General features: G+C 41.9%; 1 protein-coding gene across 3 annotated transcripts in view; it reads right to left on the bottom strand.

Moving 5' to 3' along the window:
- The window catches only part of prkd3 (protein kinase D3), a 42,391-nt gene that overhangs the window by 19,157 nt on the left and 343 nt on the right, over positions 1 to 22,891 (bottom strand). For 2 of the 3 annotated variants that reach the window (XM_073483351.1, XM_073483352.1), the window contains exons 2-3: positions 21,364 to 21,997; positions 2,507 to 2,645 (exon numbers count right to left, since the gene is read on the bottom strand). In XM_073483351.1, coding sequence (XP_073339452.1) covers positions 2,507 to 2,645; positions 21,364 to 21,657 — 433 coding nt within the window. In that variant the 5' untranslated portion in view covers positions 21,658 to 21,997. Of the gene's footprint in view, positions 1 to 2,506; positions 2,646 to 3,147; positions 3,253 to 21,363; positions 21,998 to 22,891 lie in introns of all 3 variants that reach the window. The other variant, XM_073483350.1, reaches the window with a different exon arrangement.

Below are 22,891 nucleotides of genomic sequence, written 5' to 3'. Positions count from 1 at the left end.
AACTGAACGGAAGATGACAGGAGACAAATTGTGGGGCGGAAAAAAAGGTTCATATTTTCTCTGAAGCAAATGAAAGGCTTGTGGACGTGGATTTCTCAGTTCTCAAACAAAGATCAAGTGTCTGACTTGCAAAGCCCCTCTCATGAAGAAAGCCAAGTTTCTTGAGTGTTGGATGAAATTAAAAAAAACAGTGTGCGCTGCGTGTGTAGCAAATCTGAGATCTGACTCTTCTATGACGGTTTTCATCAAGTATACATATCTCAGGCTATAGACTGTCAGGCTCATCTGGTGGAGCTTACACCTGCAGATGGATTTGTTGAGGTAGGAGGGATTAGAATAAGAGAAAGCGAGGAGGGAAAGAGAGCAACAAAGACTGACACAAAAGAGAGCGCAAGACAAACACAGACAGTCAGAAACAAAAAGAAGGAAGTTCTCCAGTCTTTAGTCTACATTCCTCAGCCCCGATGCCTGACGTATCCTCAGATCCTGAACCTATACAATCATCCCCTGTCTAAATCCCCACAAACAATACTCTCAGCCCGTGAGAGAGGGGGAGATATTCAGCACAGGTGGTGTCAGGTGCTTCCCAGTGGAGACAGATGGAGCAGGAGAACAGATTAGAGCAGAACAGATACTCTAAGCCGTCAGTTGGTCTCAGCACCGCACAGGAAGCTGATTCATTCATCGCAGGAAGCGAGAAAGAAACACAGAACACCTGTGTGGCCACTAGAGAGGTGGACAATCTAATGGAAACTTTGATGAGGAAGAAAGACGCAAAAAATGTTATCACAAAATAAAAAGCAGGTGCGTGAGCGAGCGGGGTGTCGAGTGATCCACTTGTAGTCATTCGTTTGCACAATAATAATATTTAATTTGGGCAGTGAAGTTTTAGCAAGCAGGACTCTTATAGCAAGCATCTGACCAAGTGCCCTTCAACAAGACACTACAGGCTGTGTTTACTGGAAGGGGTGTCAACTATGAAGCTTCCAGTTTATTAGTTTTAGACCATTGTTTGGACTTTAAAACACTTGGTTTACACTGCTCGGTGGAAATCTCCTGTTTTGGAAGTCTAAAGAAGCAAGACCTTTCTTCAGTTTCTTTGGACATTGTGTATATTAATCTTTGCTGATATTTCAACTGACAGGAAGATAAATAAAAATAATTTCTGTTATCCCATTTTTTATACCCAATACCTAAATACATGGGTCACAAGTCTTATACTTTAGAATTTGCATTTTTAGTGTTATGAGCAGCTTTCAAGCCAATTTTTCCTCTTGACTATCTCCATCATGAAGGTCAAAAAGTCATTTGGATATTTCTTTTGAATTTAAAATCTCTAAGTTACTCACATTGATAGATGTAATGATTAAAATGTCTTGCTCTTCTGTACCTTTGTATAGCCAAGAGCAACATATCACAACAATGCTTCCTAGCAACTCAGTGTGTTTCCCCTATTGACCTGGTATACACCCTCTATACCAATGAGATCTGTGGATGGAGCGCTGCTGGTTACTCCAAGGGCACAGTTAGTGACCAAGGGGGATAAGGCTTTCGTTATTAGAGCCCCCAAACTATGGAACTCTCTTCCTACTGAACTAAGACACACTAAGTCCTTAGCCTCTTTCAAATCTCTTCTTAAAACCTTTCTCTTTGTACAAGCTTATTTTATGGGCCTTGTCTGGCTTTATTTCCTGTTAAGCACTTTGTAACTTTGTCAAGAAACTTCCTATATAAATATACATTTTGATTATTATTATATTAATATATTAATTAATTCTTCAAGCTCTGAGGCATCTATGTTCGGAGACCTTTAATTTTTAACTTTGATTTTGAAGTCACGGGTGTTTTTCTTCTTCCATCTTTTTCAGAGACTTCTCACTGCTATGTTGTTTTTGTTGGTGCAGAAGTCATATGTATTTCATGGTGTTGCACTATCTAATCGATGTTAAATGTTTTTATTGTACTGCTGTTATGTCGGTAAAGATTTGTATCAGGAACTAGCTCTGTACTACTATGCAAATACACGGAGCGGAGCAGAGGAGAGGAGAGACAGTTGATGTGTCTATAACTTTACTCGAGTTGATTACATCTCATTACATTACTGTATGTGCAATAAAGGCTTCCCAACAAGAGTAAATTATTCATGTTATCTGTCTAAAACCAAAGATCAAAAGACTTCAACCCCAAACATCCGAAATTCAGGTCAAAATATCTGCATTTTACAAGTACCCGACCTGGATCTAGGGACATTGGCAAGGATGCTAGAAGCTCTGCTGCTGATGGGAGGAAAGCTAGTTCTGGCCAGTACAATAGCAGCTCTCCTGCTAATACAGCTGTAGCCCACCCACACAAAGCACAGTCAAAATAGAGAAAACGCTGCCTTTAATACAGCTTTGTTAATGTTTTAACTAATCTGACATGGAGAAAAGCGGTGTGCCAAAATCTCTGACACCGTCAAATTAAGACACCATTCAAAAATGAATCTGTTTCACTGCAGCTTACATACCAGAGAGCACCACCTCAATGAGGTCTCCTTCGTGGATGTCTTCTGCTGAGGTCAGCCTCTGCAGGATGTTCTCGTCGCTCAAGTCGTGGCGGAACAGCAGGATCTTGTCGTACATGCCAAAAAAGCCGCACTCTGGGAACTGGAGAGAGGTGGAGATACAAGTGAAGATAAAGCTGTTAGCGAAGATCTAAGCTTGATGAATAATGATGGAGGTAATATGTAAGCAGAACATCTGGACATAAATGGTGCGCTGTGGTGGGTCCACATCTCATACAGAAACAAAGAGACAAAGAACGAGATAGAGATACAGATGGACCCTGTTACTCTGAATACCACTAAAAGAACCCCTCAGTAAAGATTGATACCCATTTACAGTATACCTAACACTATCTAAATTAGACATAAATTAAACATTTCAAGTCTTAGAGCCCATGCTCTCTCTCTGTGAGTCTTTTGTTTCACATTGCTTCCGTGAATACAGCGATGCCTTAATGCAAACATGAAATAATCATTATTAACTACTTCAAAATGACGTGAAATAAGCAAACACAATAATCTAGCTGGATTACATAAAAAGACTCAGCAGTCACCGTCACAGACGATGTCTGGGCCAAACTTAACCTAGACGAGCCAGGTCTGACCTGTTGAGTTGAGCGCACAGACGTAAAGTCACGTGATTCCATGAAGGAAGAGGGCGGAGAGGAGGGTGGGAGAGGGAGACGAGGGAGGAGGAGGAGGTAAACATCCTGAGAGGAGTAGAGGAGAATCAGCTCACAGGAAGTGCAGCGCCAGTCAATACTGAGTCACTTCCTTTTCTGAGGGCAGCCCAAAGCCTCTTAGAGAGTGATGGATACAAGGAAGGGCTACAACCAAATTACATTATATATAATAAACATAATTATTTATACATACACAAAAAGTATAGAGCATATACTGTTTTGAGTACCATGGGGAGGCTTGCTCTCATGTTCTGCACAGCATTAACATCACTTTGCAAACCTGACGGTGCGGAAAAATCCGATCAACAGTAGATGGATGTTCAGAGCTGTCACACATGGTTTGTATCAAAGTGGGAACTGAGGCACAGTAATTTTACACCAAGCCATGAGCCCAGTCTTGATGCCAAGTAGGCTGGTACTGGAGGATCCACCAGCTGTTTCCCCCTGAACCAGGGTCACACACAATGGGCCACACAGAACAATGCCATTATGGCCCAGGAGCACTGGGGTTGGCAAAGCGTCTGGGCATGAGCCGCACAAGACACCTGGAGCCTTTCAGCTGCCAAAAAACACAGATCAAGAGACAGTGAGACAGATTGATGTGCTCAGGAAAACATGGGTGTATCAGATGACTTGTGTAAACAGAGCCAGAAGAATGAACCATCAGGAGGCAAAAATGTAATTCGGCACAGACGCTGATGGCTACCAAGGCTTGCTCTAGGTTTCAGGAGTGGACGAGTTGTTCTGTGAGAAACTCAAACAAAGGACCTGGAGCTCTGGCCCCTTAACCTACAATCTGATCTCCCAGTAGAACAATTTCCCTTCAGGGATCAGTGAAGTAAAGCATCATAACACAAAACATTACCTCATGTACAGCAATGGGTTTTCCCACGAAGGACCCACCAAGCAGTGGTTGCTTAGAATAGCATTCATAAATGTGTCTATAGCTTTGCTTTCGGAAGAAACAACATGCAGTAGAAGCATCAGTATTCCTCGATATAGATGTCATGCAACAGTTGCATTGTAAGGCATAGTGGAGCCGGGATTTTGTTTTTGGAAAGATGCACCACTGCTGAATGTTCCAAATGTGACTGTATTTCATGCACCTCCAATATATTGGCCTTGAATTCACTGGCCGATATCTTAAAGGTCCCATATTTTATAAACTGAGATTTTTCTGTCTTATTTGATTATAAAGCAGGTTTAAGTGCTATGTAAATACTATAAAAGTATCAAAACGCTCAATCCACAAAGAAATGCACACAGCTCGTATTCAGAAACTGTGCCTTTAAACAGGTCGCCAGGACTTCCTTAAGGTTGTGATATCACAACTATACAGTCAACGCCCTTAACCACGCCATGGCCATGTTTGCCAAAACACCTGCGGAGCTGATGCAGAAACACAGTGGTTGGTGCCTGCTCAGGCCTGTGAGAGCTGACCAATAGGAGCAGACTGGACTTTAAAGACACTAAAATGTAGCATTCAGACAGAGGGTGAATAGAGGTGCTGCAGCAATGGGCAGTATTAGAAAGATTAAGTGTTTATTGAACATTAAAGCATGTAAATATTACAACTGGACCAATATATCGGTTGACTGATATTATTGACCTTTCACAGATGCTGTACATCTGCCTCCATTACATATCTGTGTCAAGTGTTTGATAACCACAATTGAGGGATCATTGCAAAATGTGCGTATATCAGTCAATATATTGATATCGGAATTTTTTACTTCCTAATATCGGTATCGTCATCAGCCCAAAAAGGGTTGTGGTTGTGTGAGGTTAAAGCTTGCATAAGTAGTTTAAAATAATATGCTTCATGTTTTTATTCATAGAATACACCAGTACAAACACATCACAGCAAAAAGGTTCTGGATTTCCTTTTATAGTATGTGCAGTGACAATCTGGATGCTCCCCGCATATTCCTGTTTTTTTTCTAGGTGCTTCACTTCAGCTCTAGATGAATCCATATAGTTCTAACCAAACCACAATTCACTTTTTTAGGGTTTACCTAAAATGTATTAAAAATGTAAATACAGACACCTCCCCATCATTATTGATAGCACTGTGGTGCAGACTGGAAGTAAGACTTCACCAACACTGTGGGCCTGTGTTAGGTATTTTGTGACGACTATTAAGTATAAAGACACACTCATCCTTCCATATGTTGCATAGGAGTCTACCATCAACCAAGCCTTGTGTGAAAATGATTTCCACTGCATCAAATCTACTGCAAGCACCCACACGAGAAGCTAATAGTAATACAGAAACTGTTTGTGAGGAGAAATTTCTGTGCAGCACAAGGCACGTGCCCATACAATGGAACATTTCCAACTCGACCCCTCCTTTTGACATACCTACATCCTAAACCCTGTCACCCTCTGAGTTGATTAATGCTGTGTGGCTCATACCAACACCACCACAGGCAGTGGGGGCATCCTTCCTGAGGCGGCTGCAGTGTCACGGTGGGGTTTTCCTCAACTCAAACCCACACGCACACACGCACACAAAAATTGAGGTTAATGCCCAAATCCAGCCAGCAGTAGTCACCCCCTCCTGGCGCCCTGTGCAACACTTTCCACTGTACAGAACAGGTCCCATTCCAGAGCAGAAGCATCTGCAGGCCGGCACGCAACGGCTGCGAGGGCAGAGGACACTACTTTTTTCCATGCTTCATTAAAGCAAGAGGAAGCCAAAGGTACACGAACAATAGATTGGCAGGTTTAGGACACATTTTAACAGTTGTGTTGTTCAGATCAAACAGATAAAGTGATAATGGATGGCTAACCTGTAGGTGCATGCATGCATAAAGCAGAGATCACTCTATCCACACATGTTTTAGGCTCTAAGAGTACACGCATGTGAAAATAAACCTGCACCATGCTCCTGTACACATGTGCAACCTCACACACCATCACCCACACATGCTACTGCATACATCTCCGAGGCCCATAGTGACTAAGCATGTCTTTTGTCATCTTCAAACGCAAATCCATTCAGCCAAGCAGCCGCGACCACACACGCACACCAAAGACCCCGATGCGGAGGAGCTGTGTGTGAGGTCCACAAGTCAGGCTGGAAAGACGAGTGGAAAGGGGCTTTGCAGTAGTAAGCTTTTGTTAAACGAACTAATCCGGCATTGATATGCTAAATCCTGTTATAAGGAAAGAGAGTTAGAAGCAGGAGAGAAGAGGGAAGAGGGGAGAGGGGAGAGGGCAGATGATGGTGGGAGAGGGCCAGGGAGCGGGACAGATCTGAAATATGGTCCTGTTTCATTGCCAGCCAGAAACAAATTACCTCAAGACAGCCATGAAAAAATTATCTAGTTTGACTACCCAAATGTGCCATTTGGCAATGGGCAATACTGATGCTTTTTCTTGCATAGCTTTTACTATCAGTTGTATTGTAAAGCTAAAAATGATAAATTAGGGAAATGACTCATAAATCACAACTTATCCACAGACACATAATGATGAATGTGACATTAAACTGGGGAAAAAAAGCTGGGGCTTATGACAAAGGTTCTGCTGAATTTATCTGCCATCACTGTGAAATAACACGAAACTGATGTGTGAAGGCGCTCAGAGGACAATTGAGTTTTTTGGTTGAAATAGGATAGCGTTCACACGATTATGAGGTTAGTGTTTCGGTGTATGTGTGATGTGTGACAGAAGTGGGTGGCTGAAGGGAAGCAGTGTTGAGGAGTGCACAGGCTCTGACAAATGGCCATGTGATTACGGTAAGGAAAAGTATGCTGCTTGACCTCAGGCTGCATCACACCTTTATTAGTTTGGCAGCAGGCCAGACACATGTGCAGGACAGATACAGGAAAAATGTCCTGCTCCAGATCCATCTGCATGAGCTAAAGGTTGTACATACATGTGTAGCTAATAAGTGAACAATGCTATTCATAAAAGCTGTTTTATGTTCTGGAGCTTCACAGCAAAACAGCTTTGCAACATTCTCCTAAACAACTGAAGTAGATGGGGGCTTCTTTTAAAATGTTCAGAAGAAAGGCATAAAACGGCTCTATACTGTCCTTCTGGCGTAATCCAAGTTTCCAGAAGCCACAAGATCTAATTTGAAAAGACGTTATTTACTCCCTTCACTGTAGCCAGCGTGCATCAAGTCTGAAGTGGGTGCATGAGCTTGACAGCATGTTGAGGGTGTAAATAATGTCTTTAAAAATCAATTTGGGATCTCTGGGATTCCAGGGACTTGGATTATGCCAGACAAGCTGTATGGAGCCATTGTATGTTTTTTTTCTCCTAAGTTTAACAAGTCTCCATCTCCTTAAGTTGTTTAGGACAATGCTGTTTTGCTGTGAAGCTCCAGAAATGCTATGTGGACTATGACCTGACTTATAATTGGCATGGTGGTGAGTAAATAATGAGTGAATTTTCATTTTTGCGTGAACTTATTCTATAAGTAAAGTATGAGTACCACACTATGAAAATACTTTAAGTAAAGGTCCTACATTCAAAACCTTACTTAGTATTATCATCAGTATGAACTTTAACTATTACAAGTAAAAGTACTGACTGTGCTATTTGTTTAAGGTTTAGCTCATTTTTAACTATTTTATAAACTGTTGGGTAGTTTTGTTCTGTATGGGGCATCATTTCGAGCAAATCCAAGAGAGTTTTTAAAGACCACTTAATCCTTTAGTTTCTCAATGAAAAGTAGCTACGGTATATTCCAGCACTGTCAGTATAATATTTTTTCAATTAATCTTTTAATCATTTGATCTATAAAACGTAAGAAAATAAAATGCTATCAGCTTCATATAGCTAAAAATGATGTCCCCAAATGGCTCATCATGTCCAACCATCTCTCCATAATCTAAAGAAATTCAGTTTACCATCACATTTAAAGAGGAAAAGCAGCAAATTCTAACATCTGAGAAACTGGTACTAGGAATTAGTGATTATTTTTTCTTAAAAATGACTCCCAGGGTAAACAGACGGTCAAAACAGTTGCTGCTTGTTTTGTAATCGACTAATAATGTTGTCCCTTTCATCCACTCTAACACAGTGTTTTACATTAGCAACAATGGCTCTTTTCACAAACACTCTTCAAAGTGGATGCATTGAAAATGCCAGTTTTGTAATTCTGTATGATTGTCATGTGATCTCTGGCATCACACTGTCATGTGATTTGCTGTTGATAATCTTGACTTGCTGGCCTATGCCATTCCAGCCAGACCCCCACTGTATAAACATTAAGGTGGTCTGAGAGAAGCAAAAAGAGGAGCACAAATACAGAAAGTCATTATGCGACATAATAGATTTACTTTCTTGATTTACTACTATTTTGTTTTGTTTTTTTCGGATGATGTTTTCCAAACTCACAGTCAATCAAATAGCAGCAAAGGACATCCAACCTTTCACAAGTTAAATTTTCTCCAGACCCTTGTTATCTTACTGTGTGAGATTCCTGAACCACAAACAACACTTCTATACCCACTATTGGAAATCTTTAGCATATTATTATTGTTTTGGCATTTCAATTGGACAGTTCACCTAGAGGAATAAATCTGAAAATGCTGGAGTGAATGGAAAACATGATATTTGTTTTCGTCTTGATGCAAATTCAAGTCCAAAGTCCAGCTGAGAAACTGTGTTGAAGGTGAATGAGCAAGTGTCTCACTGTGCAACAACTTCTGAGGTGTCCTTGAGCAGGCACTTAGCCCCCGGCTGAAGACTGTTGTTCATTGTTTTTATGCTGCATTATGGATAAGCTATGGCATTATAACAGTAGGGGGTATTATTATTATCTAACCTTCTTACAGAGGACAAAACCTAAATATATTAAGGTACTGCTGGGGTCTTGTGAAACATTTAACCGGAGTCAGGAGGTTTCAGGCTGTTGTTCATTTAGCTTGAGGTAGAAAGATAAAGACTGTCACAAGACCAGTGTGATACAAGGTGCTTTTTCTCACCAGATAAATGAGTCCATTGACTGATAACCCTGCAAGTGCCCCATTACAGAACACAGACAGACCCTCCAACAGAAGACAAAAGATGTTGACTTCTATTTGTTTATGTTTTATATTTGAGGAGAGTCTTGTAGAACACTTTAAAAGGAAGAAAATAACAAGAGCGTTGGATCAGATGGCATTTATATATTCAAACTTGGTAAATAGCTCCAAGCACAGCTTCATGGGTTTTGATGTACAGCAGATTTAATAGGCAACATGTGCTGAATCGACATGCTCCACAGTAAGTCATGAAACCATACGTTCCAGTGAGCCACACTGAGGCTTTCACAAATAGGAAAACAGTTTTTAATGTCAAAACAATGGGGAAACAATTGTTTGACTTTGAGGTGTATGTTAATGCCCACAACAGAGGAAAATATACTTCAATAAGTCGTCAAACGAACACACTAGAAAATCCAATTATGTGCTCACGCGAACCTTGGGAGAAAACGGCGTAATTACTTCGTTCAAGTCACATCAAACGTGGTGTGGAAAACTGTGTTCATCTATTAAAAGTCAACAGTGGGATTGTATTTGTTTTCATTTCACATTATTAATGTGAAAGCAAAAGTTTTCCGCACAGCATGGTGTGAGAAACACATGTGCAGCGAACTGTACAATTATGAGAAGTGGGCATCAACATAATTTATTTGTCACTTGGAGTGAGGCATCAAAAGAGGGTACGCTGGGAACACTCTGGTTTTCCACTGTATCGGTCAACATTAAGTGTTTTTGGTCCTCCATTAACAGTTTCCATATAATTTGGCTTCAGTATTTTAAATAATTTACTTGGACGGTGCAGATTCCCTCACTGTACTGGAAGTATGAATTCAGTATAAACATACATGCTACATAGCAAAAATATAACCTTCATTTTTTTAAAGAAATGATTATTATTATTTTTTCTTTCTGAGGGAGAGGAATGTTCCACCTTTAGTGAGCTGACTGGAATCAGCAGTGAGCAGAAGAGTGTGTTGAAGCGCTACTATAAGAGGTCCAAAACGTCTTCAACATCACCATCCAGCTGCACATGCTCAATTGAAGGTAATACACTAAGTCAAAAAACAAATTACTTTTGTCGCAAATTAGTTAATGCAACTCTGACTTGGTAGAGAATTAAATATAAAGGTGCCACAATCAACAAATAATCTGTGAGTTAAGAGTAGGGCTCTTGGTGCAACGTACAGTATATCCTGTTACATGTATTCGTTGGCCTATATTATCAGGCAACATTGGCCTCACAGATATATGGCATTGGCGTACACGTTGTCCAATATGTGCTGATATGAAAAACTTTTACAGAGCGTGATGCAAAATGCAATGCAATGCTTGGGGTTATTTGTAATTATTGATTTCCAAGTCCAATAAGTGCACTATTTCATATTTCATTATTGTGAGTGTTTGATAACCACATCTGAGGAATCATTGCAAAAAAACGTTTATGTATATAGTATATGCTGTTTATGTAAGAATATCGGTCAATATACTGGAATTTTTTCCCACCCTAAAATCTGTATCAGCATTAGCCCCAAAATCCAGAATCAGTCGGGCTCTCATGAACAGTCAACTAAAAGCAATGAAACAGGAAAAGGAACATTGCACTGTTTAAAAATTAACACTCACCAAAACAACATGCTATCCCCTCAGGGGCATAACACCTGCCTAAGAGCTGTTCTCAGTTTCTTTCTTTCATTTTCTACTTAAACTGCACTTTGACCTGACTTTCTTTATTATCATATTAGTTATTATTTGGTTACTGTATTGTTTCTAGTCAGAGATCAGAGAATTTTGACTTTTTTTTTCCTCTAAAAAAATTACTCAAACCGATTAATCAATTCTCAAAAAAGTTGGCGATTAAGTTCAGTTAGTGGCCAACTAATCCATTAATCGATAAATCATTGCAGCTCTAATATATGATATATCTGTAATTGTAAACTTTGTAATAGAGACACTGTTTCAAAATTAACTCAAACAAATCCTTGCCATTTGTGTAAAAGCATTTAAAATATTAACCTAGATTTTAATGAGAGCTTTATTCAACTGCAACAGGTGCAAAGCTTATAAAATCTCTTCATATCAGAGAGCTTTGTGATGCAAGTTGACAGCCTCGAACAAACCACTCTGTTCTATTCTTTGAACAAAACAATTTATTTTGCAGGCTGTTTTATATTATAAAATACTGCAGATCTACTGACCACAGTCCATTATGAGTTGAGAACAGTAACTGAGCTTCCTTTCTGCTCTGCAGCCAGTGCATGAAAAGAAAAGCCAAGAGATGCATGCTTCATTTCAATGGTACATTACATAAAACTATTTGCTCCTATGTTTGCAGGCACAGGCCAAGAAAAACACACTACAGCTGGAGGCAGAAAGAAAAGGGGGTGGGGGCCCTGTGTAGCTGCCTGACAAAGCACTCCCCTCATATGGTTTATATTCAAGCAGGCATCTTTGTACACTTGCAGGATCACACAAACTCATCCCATCGCTCTACACAACATACACACAATCATCACATGAGCTCCTCCTCGAGTCAAGTCAGCTTCTTTTCCGCTGCACAAGGAAGACTTCGCTGAGGGTAACCAACTGAAGCAGCAGCCACATGTAGTGGAAAGGAAACTCATTTGGTGGGAGTGCGGCAAGAGAGGCTGTGACTTTCTCACTCTAGGGGCTGACTAACTTGTTTCCTTCCATGTGGCAGAATGAGGCTCGTGGTTCATTCATAGGTTGTACTGTGTGAGGGCTGTATCATCGTGGAACACAGCAGTGTGTGCTTCAAAACAACAGATCCAGTCTGAGTGACATCTGATGCTTCTCGAGGCTTAAAGTTTCAGCAGAGCGTGGACTAAAGCTTTACTTGGAATACATCTGGTGCTGTAGTCAATTTCAAAGTGCATCACACCATAGCGCTGCTCTATCCAAAGTGTAACACACACCATGCAAGCTGACAATCTTCACCGCCACTCAGCTGTAACTTTGCCTGTTTTATGCCGCTGCTTTGAGGCGGCATCATGACAAAGCAACTTATTGTTTGACCTGAGGGCCCTAGACCACTCACTTCTCCCTTTCTGTCTTTTTCCCTGCATGTCTCAGAGAAGTGTGAACACAGCAGCCTGGCTGAGGCAGAGCTGACTCGTAAGATGAGAGGCCCAGAGGTTTGAAAAAGTGCCAAATGTTCATATGCAATTAATTCCTTTTTCTTCTCACTGCAAGTACGTGTGTGTGACTGCAGCCGATGTGACCGTGTGTCTGTGTTCATTTCTGGTGCAGACAAGGTGGAATCACAAGTCTAACCACTGAGCTCAGGTCCAGGGCCTTGTCCAGACCACAGCGTAGCAGAAGACTCTACACCTGTCATTCTAGACCTCTTTCAATCATCAGGAGCCTCTAACAAAGCTATACCGCTAACCCAATTTACATAAACCACAATAGCTGCTGGTTTACAGCCAAATATCTTCCTGGTTTTACAAAACGCTGCTCTCCAAAGAAAATCCCGCAATTATTTCACCAGGCTTTTGATTATTTCAATCCAGAGAAAGAATACTCCTCTGTGGCAATTTGGCCTGAAGTGCAAAAGCGCTGAGTGGAGATAATGCTGATGAGGTCATTTTTTGGTTACTAGCCACTGTATCCGCGATGAGAGCCTTGGTTTTGGCCCTTAAAGCACCAATTTTTTTTACATACATGGCAGAAAGTGTCTCATCCCTCTTCAAGGAACCGTCCTACACATGTGTGGTGGGTTTTTGCTTGCATGCATCTGTGTGTGCAGTAGAGTAGAGTATTGCATGCATTAACAGTGTCAGGGGCCAAGCAGAGAAGAGGAAGGCTGAGTCACAGGATCTAAGGCCTCTCAGGAAGAGAGCCGTGTGATCTAAGACAGGCTTGGCCAGGCCCCCGCACACTGCTGATGAGTTATAGCCCCACAGCGATCCACCGCCAGCGCCTCTGCCTCAGAGATATACTGCAGTATGCACTCCATCTCCCCTCTCTGGCTTGGAATACCAGGGGACAGCCGCCAGATTCACCTCCACACGGAGCAAATAAACAGGTGAACCTGAGGGGAATTTTACGTGAGATTGATGGCAACTGCACTTTGTCTTGTTCTGGTAGAGCGGGAGGTCAGAAGGTACGCAGTAATAGCAGGATGTAAGAACATGCTGCTGTTGCTCAACAGAAACATTAATAATTGCTGTGGATTGTGCGCTACAGAAAGTGGGCAAGCATGGGCTGCTTGAGGTTTTCTCAAGCCTTACTCTTACAGACGTCCCTTTGTTGAATTAGCAGATTCACAAAAATACAACTGCACCTACGTAAAAGAACTTAACAAAACTAAACTAAACTAAACACTCAGTCGAGCCAAATTCCAACACTTAGGCTGTCACCTTCTTCAAAACACAAGACACCAAAAGGCAATTTCTCTGAACATTTAAACACACAGACAAGAATAATAGCAAGTGCAGTGTAGAGAAAAGCCATTTGAACGCAGGCACACAGACTGAACAGGCTGTGCTGCTCCGCCGACCACAGCAGATTGGAGAGCGGGAGCAGAGAGAATATGGAAACAGGGAGCGGCTCTGAAGGGAACTAACCCAACAGCGACTGGAGAAAGAGACACAGTGACAGGAGGAGTCATGCTGAGTGGCTGACTGTTTCCCCTGGGTTTAAAAATGCTCAGACAAACCAATCAAACAAGAGTGGAATTCAGATCAAAGGACTTTTTCCTTCCATTCGACCTGTGGTGCTTTTAAAAAATCTTAAGACCTTTTTCCCTTCCTAGCACATTAGGTTTCTTGTTGTATTCTTGTTGTATCAACACGTAATTGCACTTCCCCTGCCACCTTCCTATCAGTTTGACAGATCACTCACTACGCTGAAAGACAGGAAAGGCAAACAGCACTGAGAAAACAACACAGAATAAGACATTCTGCAACCTGCTCCTACTGCAGGGATCAATAATGCCATGATGATACGACTGTAGCTACAACAGAGACCATGTGGTCCTCATTGCGGGACACTGGAAACATTTTTGGCATGCTAACACATCTGCTAAGATCGTGATCAGAACATCTGTTTGTGCTAGCATTTTGAGTTGAGAAGTTCTCCAGTTCAGAAAGGTGACATTAGCGATTAACCAGGTCTCAAAATCAAGGGTTAATAACTTGAAAAGGGCAGTGGACATGTCACTGGACCCTACCTCTTCAGCATTTGTCATGGTTGAAGTACTTTAAGTGTGCTGAGGTTGTCAATGAAGGCAGTGAAGGAGGAACTTCAGTTTATGGAGAGGGGAAACTTTAGTCGTTAATGAGTAAATTAATAAGGGAAATGAGATATCCTCTGTCAGCCAACAGTGTTATGCTATGGTTACAAATTTATGAATGGAAACTATTGGAGTCTCCTCTCAGGAAGTGCTCCTAAATCACAACACGTGGCTGGCTTCACAAGGACAAAGTCACCAGGAGTATTAAATGGTTCATCATTACTGCCGCCCACCACTTCAATAAAATCACAATCCAAAGCCCATTGAGCCAGCATTAACAGAGATTGGAGTGATGCAAGATTATCTCCTGCCACTGGCAAAAGTCAAGTATGGTGAAGGGCATTTGGGCAACCTAGCAGCGCAGAAAATCCAAAGCAAAGCTGCACTTGGCGGCAGGATCTTCTATTGATGGTTCCGGCAGTGGCCACAACCCCTACCCAGCCCCACGCAAGGCCTGCCAACAGGGCTGTCCCAGCCTCCCCTGCCCCCCGTTCCTGTAAAGGACCACTCTTCCCCACTCTGTCATTCTCTGAGTCTTGTGGCTGGGCCCTGTGTTCTGCCTTGCCACTTTACATTTAGAGGGGAGTGAGGCGGCAGAAATGTGCACTGCAGATGGTAGAAATTACTTAGCTCACTTAACTTCAGAGATATTTTTTTCCCCTTTTTCTTCTCTCTCTCTCCCTTTTCCACAAATTACTCCAAGACTGGGGTAATTGATAGATTCCTTGTGCAAGTGTGCTTTTGAGTTCAGCAATCCCAATCGTTATATCGATTTAGTCAGCTCCGTGGCGTTGGAATATATCAGTATGCCTACAAATATATGCAGAAAACCATCAAAGTTGGATAAAGGCTACGGCCTTAACAGTGTGCATTCAGAACCAATACCAACAGTGAATATTTTGACTCATGGGTGACCTGTTTTTTCTTGCAAAGGAGCTGAATGTGCTTTCCAGGAAACGTCTGGCCTCATGTATATCACACATAAAGCCCTCAATGTTGGGACGTCCTCTTGGGTGAAATATGGCAGCCAGCTCCATAGGAACATGCAGATGTGGGCTTATACAGTCGAAGGGAGGGAGGGCTGGAAGGAGGGAGATGGTGGTGATTTATTTCCCGTGTGTTTCAGTTCGTTTTGGTCGATGTGAACTGCAGTTTCTCCATTTTCCATCTTCACCCTTCTTTCTTTTCATTTTCTCGTCTGTATAGCTTTTTTTTCCCCCTTCTGCTCCTTTCTATAGATACTTTTTCCCTGAATGGGTCCATCTTTATGGCAAACCTCAACACCACGTAAAGATCTTAGTCATATATCGATTATATATTCTAAAGCTAAAACTTCTGATCACATTTAGACACAATAACCTCTGCTAAACAGCAAATAAAGCCTGATATAAAACCATCATGTAAGCATACAGATGCTAACCAAAGAAACTGTCCCAACTGTTGTAACTCAATCTAATTAATATTGAAAAAGGAATGTTGAGCCGATCTCATTTGCTCTGCCAAGACCTTACCTTGCATCATGCAAGTGATATTACTCAAAAGGTTTAGAACAATCTAAATCCTTCTGTTTTTATAATACTCTGCTCTTTTACTGTATGCTGTAGCCTGTTTCTGACTCAAAAAGGCCTTTGTCTCGCTAATTACAGAGGCAGCTGTACAGCCCTCAACCAGAGACTGGGAGTTACGGCGCTGACAAAACCAGTAGGGAAACCTGTGGCTGAGGCAGCTGCCTTTCACAGCATTTTCCAGCTGGAGTGAAAATGCAGCAACATCCTAAGGACATGCGCTAAAATTAAAGTATTCATAAAAATAACATTTGAGGCTACGGTTGAATGTTTTTTTCCATTACCTATGCCAAAAGGACTTCAAATTTCCTTCCTCCTGCTAAGCTCTGTCATCCCCTTTGATAGCGAGAAAAACTTTTAACTGATGCCAAACTGAACTGTAAATTCTCCCATTTATAAGAAACATGTTTGCTGCCAACGTTTACCAGAAAATGCGATTGCGTCTTTGCAGGATATTAGATACAGTCCTGTGAGGACTGAAAACTAAACAGTGTTGTTCGTGCGATTGCCATCACGGCATCCTTCAAAATGTGTCAGATGCTCAGCACTACCAAAGCAAGTGTTTAGATTAAAATATTTTAGTTTCCGAGCAGTCTAATCCCACCCATCCCAAGCAACATCACATCATCCTCCAAAAATGCCTGGGTGAAGAGGAATGCTCTGGAGCTGGCTGGCTGTCCAGGCTGACCAGCTGGCTAACTGGGAGTCATTCTCAGGGAGTCGTGAACTTTTGTCCCGCCACTGCTCCCTTGCTGGCTGCACGAGAGGACTAAGGCGACACCAAACAGGAAGAGCCCAACAAGTAGAAGCTATGGATGTTTATCTCGCGCCATTCATCAAGCCCAAAAACCAGACAGAGAAGTCAGGACCCAACCAGTGAAACAAGGCTTTGAGTTGCATGTTGTCACTTGGGGGCCGTCGTGGGTTAGATCTGGGCTGGATGGTACCCGACTGGGAGGGCCTCCACCACCCACTGGCTGGCTGCCTTCATCCTTTCTCACAGTCCTCAAGGAGCTTGGCTCAGAGCTGATACCCTTGTGCCAAATTATGACACTAAAACAGTCATTTTTTAAAGTATTCAGCAGATTGCAGGAGCAGTAACCACAACAGCTCTCTGAGAGACTGAGGCTGAACTTATCAAGATCAGGTTGCCCCTGACTCAGGTTGACCTTAACCACTAAAGTTGGTGAATGTGGTCCAAACCACTACAATCAAAACCAACTTCAGATCAGCACAGAGAGCAGAGAGAAAGTAAATCTATACTGTGGACACCGGCCAAGTCATGTGGTTGAGTCTTTAACAGGAAGAGGAATGGACCGTACTAAATCTATACAATACACAGCTATTATAACAGACTGCACTGCTCCCTGTCAAACAATGAGACTGATTCAAAACTAAAGGGTTCAGGAAAGATATGAAATGTCAACCTTGAAGCCTTGACACAGTATGCACAGTAAACGAGAGCACATGCAAACATCTGGTGGTTTTACAGCTGTCCAGAGTGCATCTGCTATAGCACACATGCTTATATCCATGATTTGTAAAGTGGTTTCTGTCAGTAACAGGCATCTTTAATGCAAAGGCTCATTGAAAATTGGACATGGAGCTAGCTTGTCAGGATGTTGATGTCTCGTACACCTCACACATCTTATAGTTTGGCAAGCCAGTCAAGGAAGAGTCTCCAAAAGAGGAACATGCACTAACAACAGGAAAAGTGCAACAAAGTAAAGCCCTCACTTCACCAGAAAACCAGCTTTTTAACCTTAAGCTATGGTCACAAGTTCTGTGAACATAGAGAACGAAAAGCAGATACAAGCAGCCTAAATAATGTTTCTGTGTAAACTGGCTGAACAAACAGTAAAAGGAAAAGGACCATTTTTATTAAGGATTCATACGCCAATTACTTTCTCAATCAAACAATCAATATTTTGTTCTATAAAATGCTTCTTTTATCCAACCAACTGCCCAAAACCTAAAGACTCTTCATTAAATATCATAAATGACAAAGAAAAGCAGCAGATCATTACATTTAAGATGCTGGGACCAGCAAATGTTTGACATTTCTGCTTGAAAAATGACTGAAACGATTCATGGATTATCAAAATAATTGGCGCTTAAATTTTCTTTTGATCGACTCATTGTTGCAGCTCCAGTCTGCAATGAGAAGTATGGATATTAAGCCAGGTTTATACTTTTGCGTCAAGGAATTGTGCCGTACCTACAGCAGCTACATGTGGATGATTCAAGGTTACACCACAGCTGACATTCTGAAAAATCTATCTACAAATCATCAACAGAGGTATCACATAGAACTGTAATTGATGTGGTGTTTTTCTCCTAGGTTTCTGATGCCGGTGGAGATTGTTGAGAGTGTTGTTAACATAAGAAAGTTGAGAAAATTCTCCTTTCAGTAACACACATCTAGCAAAGCCATTACACTGCAGGCCTTATGTGAATAAATGGAGGTAAACACAGCAATTACATGGAGGAAAGTTCTATAAGTATGTGTGTAAGCCAGCATTTCTCTGTATCACAAACTCAAAGAGTGTAAACACAGTTACTGTGGCGAATACAGGCCAATTAAATACATGTGTGTTGCGACGTGGTGGTGATATCATAGGATGAAATCTGACGCTCAACTATAAAACCAAACCTACACTGTATCTAGAGCGGGATTCCTGTTAACCCCTGAGTCGACTATAAATCTAGCTTTACTTTTCCAATAGGTCAATTGTTTATGTAGTTTGGTTGCATATTAGCAACAACCAAGAGCAAAGACAGGACACAGTGGACGAACTATGTCCACAAGCTTCCCTGAAAGAACACTGGGATGCCATGAGAGAGAGCTACTGAGAAGACTGCATCTGGGTACTTGCCCCGCTGGCACAGTGACCCAGACCCAGATGATCAGCAGAAAGAAGGGCTCCTATGATGTCAACATGGTTAATATCATGGTTTACATACAACTAAACCCCGCTCTGAAAGTTCACAACAGCTGACTCAGCAGAAAACCTGACAATGAATGGACAGTTTTAAGTCGGGATAAGCATCCCTGTTTGTTGCATGGCTGAGCGGTGAGTCACTCTGTGAAGCAGGCCAGCTCTCAGCGGAGGAAACAGCAGCACTTAGGGGGGAATACACTTCCATCCAGACTCCATCTCTGTGCAGATATTACCATATGAAGTCTGAAGCTATTTTCCTGTCTCACCTCTGCTGACAGACACCTGATGTTCTGCTGACTGGAGACATCCCGGGACGTCTGTCAACAGCTAAGCTGGGGTCAGAGATCGTCAGCTGGAAAAGTTGGCCCGGACGAGTGGACTTAGTAAAAGGATCACTATTGTCATGCATATTTTAGAACAAGAAGTGAGGCAGGGATGGACTGGAGAGCGCAGAAGGCATACAGTCACATTTTCCATTGATATCAAAGCCATATGGCTGGATTTCATGAAATAGTTGAGGCAGTACACTGTGTTTGGCAGTGTTTAATCGAAGAAATGCTCAATACTGTGGATGAACGGGCTGGATATGTTCTGTGGTGATGATGTACAGTATATTATGATAAAAAGGATGTACAATTTGTTCAGATGTTTATTGTATTTACAGCTTTTCAAAGTTCCCATGACTGTTGGCCATAAATTAGTTTTCTGTCATATCTTATTACGGTTCATGGCATCTTAAGATGAATCATATGATATGAAATTATACAAAGAGATAAAATTGCGCATAGGCAATAGGTGGCAGATTATCGTTATTACTATGAATGCAATGCACTGATTTTCTTTCTGGATTGTCTTTAAAGCATCATATTTCCCACCCTTCCTGTCAGATTCCAGTAACTATGCCAATAGGTTACAGGATCCATGTAAATATGCGCAGTGATGAGATTTTCTGCTCTGCAGACCAGAACTGTTCATAACTAGCTAGTGAGAATCAGCAGACCTCGTAAAGAACAACAACATTACCCTGCTCCTCTGGAATGTCAACTTGGACAACATGAAACCAAAAGGACACAGGCTCAACACAGATCACTCCACCACTGTCTTCCACTTTTTTGCTTGTTCCTCATTCATTTTTACTTATTTCCATTATAACCGCCTGCACAAATATACTGTACTGTAGCTCTGACTGACCTGATTGTTCAGATCCTGGTGGCTGATGAAAGTGCTGGAAGTTTAATCACCCTCGTTTCATTCAATCAATGATAATTACAAACACAAATGGAGTAATCATCATTATACACAAGAGGTTAAAAAAAACAGCAACGTGTGAATGCACACAGGAGTCATTTCATTATTCTGACACAGGCTTTGCACACCATTAATCCCACACAACAATGAAGTGCACATCCATGGGCTCAAAGGATACAATTACTGAGATAAAGCTTTAGATAACCTTCATTTGTTTACAAATACTATATATTTAGTAAAAGATTGGATGTTCTCAACTTTCAATTCATACTGTACGGATTCACTGCTGGTTTAATGCTTTAATACTTCATTTGATCTTCTGTAGTAGTGCAATGAACATATTTTGCCGGCAGAGGAAACCACTTCATAAAAAAACGGCAGAACATCTGTGGTGTCGTAGTTTAACAATGCTTATTATTATGTGGGGCCGCTTCGAATTAGTAACAAAAATTAAAGTGTTTTACCCTCACAGACACACACAAACCATGACTAGGGTTGCCTGACAATTTTCAACAAAATGAACAAGAACAGGCAAATTTAAGCTGGCGCCGTTGATTTGCACTTAGAATCTTCTCACAAGACCAAAAGCGAAAATGGCAAATGACGCTGAATGATGCAGCCTTGTTATTCTTACAGCTGCTTCTTATGCCAGGGCTACACTCCAGTGTCATTACAAGACATTGGAAATGTCATGGAAAACAAAGAGGGTCCAACATCACATAAGCCGGGCAAAAACCGCAGAGCAGTTCTGTATATGTGTGTGTATATGAGCGTGTATTCACTTTACTTGCATCACGCCAGTTCAGCAACATTACTGTACACCACAATGTAAATAACTGGCACTACTAGACTGTGTGCTGTAACTAAAGAGGCACCAGTGCTGTTGTGTGCATGCTTCTGCGGCGTTTGAGTCATTTTGGGGCACGAGGCCCAGATGTCTAAACCTAAACAGATGAATATGGTAGGAGATGGCAGAACACATGGTGGTACATCATGGTGGCTCTCTATTGCCTTTGGTATCACTGCTGATGCTTGAAAACAAGCTAATTGTAATACGATTGCATGTGTATAGGGAAAACCTTTCACTTCAGAGGACGTTAGAGAAAAAGTATTTGAGTGTGAATCACATGAGATGAGGCCCTTACCTTCTGGTCCACTATGGAGCACACCAGGTCCTTTACAGAGGACAGCGACAGGTCACTGGCCTCCAGGTTCACCGTCTCTCTGGTCAGTCCTATCTGCAGCAGGAAGGACACCCCATGGAAGGAGCCGCGGGAATTGGTTGGGCTGGGGACGCTGTGGCTGCCGTTGGACAGCCGCGTGTAAAGCGGTCCGGGCGGGCTCGGCGATGGGGACGGGGTGGACGTCGAGGACGGGTGGTGCGGATGGAGAGAGTGGAGGAAGGCTCGAGGTAAGGATGGTGGAGAGGAGGCAGACATTGGGTTTCTTCCAATGGCAACGTGAAATGCTAAAGAGTGGAGGTTTTAAAGGAGGGCAGGCTCTTGGTAGGGGGAATCTTTGGTCCTCATCAGTCGTGGTGAGTCAGCACTGTGTGTTTTTATCAAAGTGACATTGTTTTTTTATATAAATTAAGAGGGTAATAGCCAATCCGCCCACCTGAGCTCACACAACTCATTCACTAGATGGGCAGGTGATGCAGAAAAAGTCTTTGAACAATCCGCAGACTTCTGCAGTAAAGTCACTGCAGCAAACTTCATATCCTGGAGTGATGCTCGCTCTCCTTACCGAGGTCAGTAATCCACTCTGACCACAGGAAGCCTGTCACCGCAAACACACACACACACACAGACAAACACACATAGTATTAGTTATAATGAAAAATGTAAACCTTTTATGAGTACAACAGAGAAAGTACGTGACCGGTGCACCTCGTGAGGCGCTCATTCTGCTGTGTTGTAGGGCAGAGCAGCATGAAAGAAACAGCTACTTTTCTTCCCTTTGTGAACACTTTAGCTCAATTCATTTAGAAACACCAATCTGCCTTCTCAGTTAATGAACTACAGCATCCACAAATATCAAAGAGTCACTCAGGTATCATCATTTATTTGAAAATAAACCTGAAAATCTTCAGCAGCATTCACCTAACGTTTCCATCTCACATATGAACCTGAGTTATACCTTCTGTTGTGCTGATGTTACCTCGCACTGTTATGGTTTGTAAGTGCTTCCTAGGGTTAGCTTTAAGTTAGCTCACACTGCCCTTTCGTTAATGGCCCGTGAAGGGAGCAACAACTCACATTTTTGTGTACGATACCATTAGTTTTACTCTATAACGTCCCTGCTTTTAACTTTACTATCGACGTTCTTCGACTTTCGCTAAACTTAACAAACTTGCCTCATAAGGCCTTTTTATTTCTGGTGCGCAACATTAGCCCAAATCACACGTAAAAGTCGATACAGCGTATCATTTGTGTGTTTACAAGAATCGAACCTCCGCAAACATCTGGAACCAAGGCTTCTGAACATCTGCACCCCTCCCACTTTCGATTGGCTTGCTGGCAGATCACAACCCGAGTCGAGAATGCCAGCAAAACAAGTTATACAAGAGCTGAATTTACACATTCAGAGGGCACTTTGTTGCAGTCGAGCGACACTTCCACGTAAAGCCCGTTCAAAACCAAACGTCGCCTCAAATGTTTGCGAAATAATACT

Source organism: Pagrus major, chromosome 16 (assembly GCF_040436345.1).
Source record: "Pagrus major chromosome 16, Pma_NU_1.0".
Classification (NCBI taxonomy): Eukaryota; Metazoa; Chordata; class Actinopteri; order Spariformes; family Sparidae; genus Pagrus; species Pagrus major.
The sequence above is the reverse complement of the archived record's forward strand: the minus strand, read 5'-3'. Positions and strand labels throughout refer to the sequence as shown.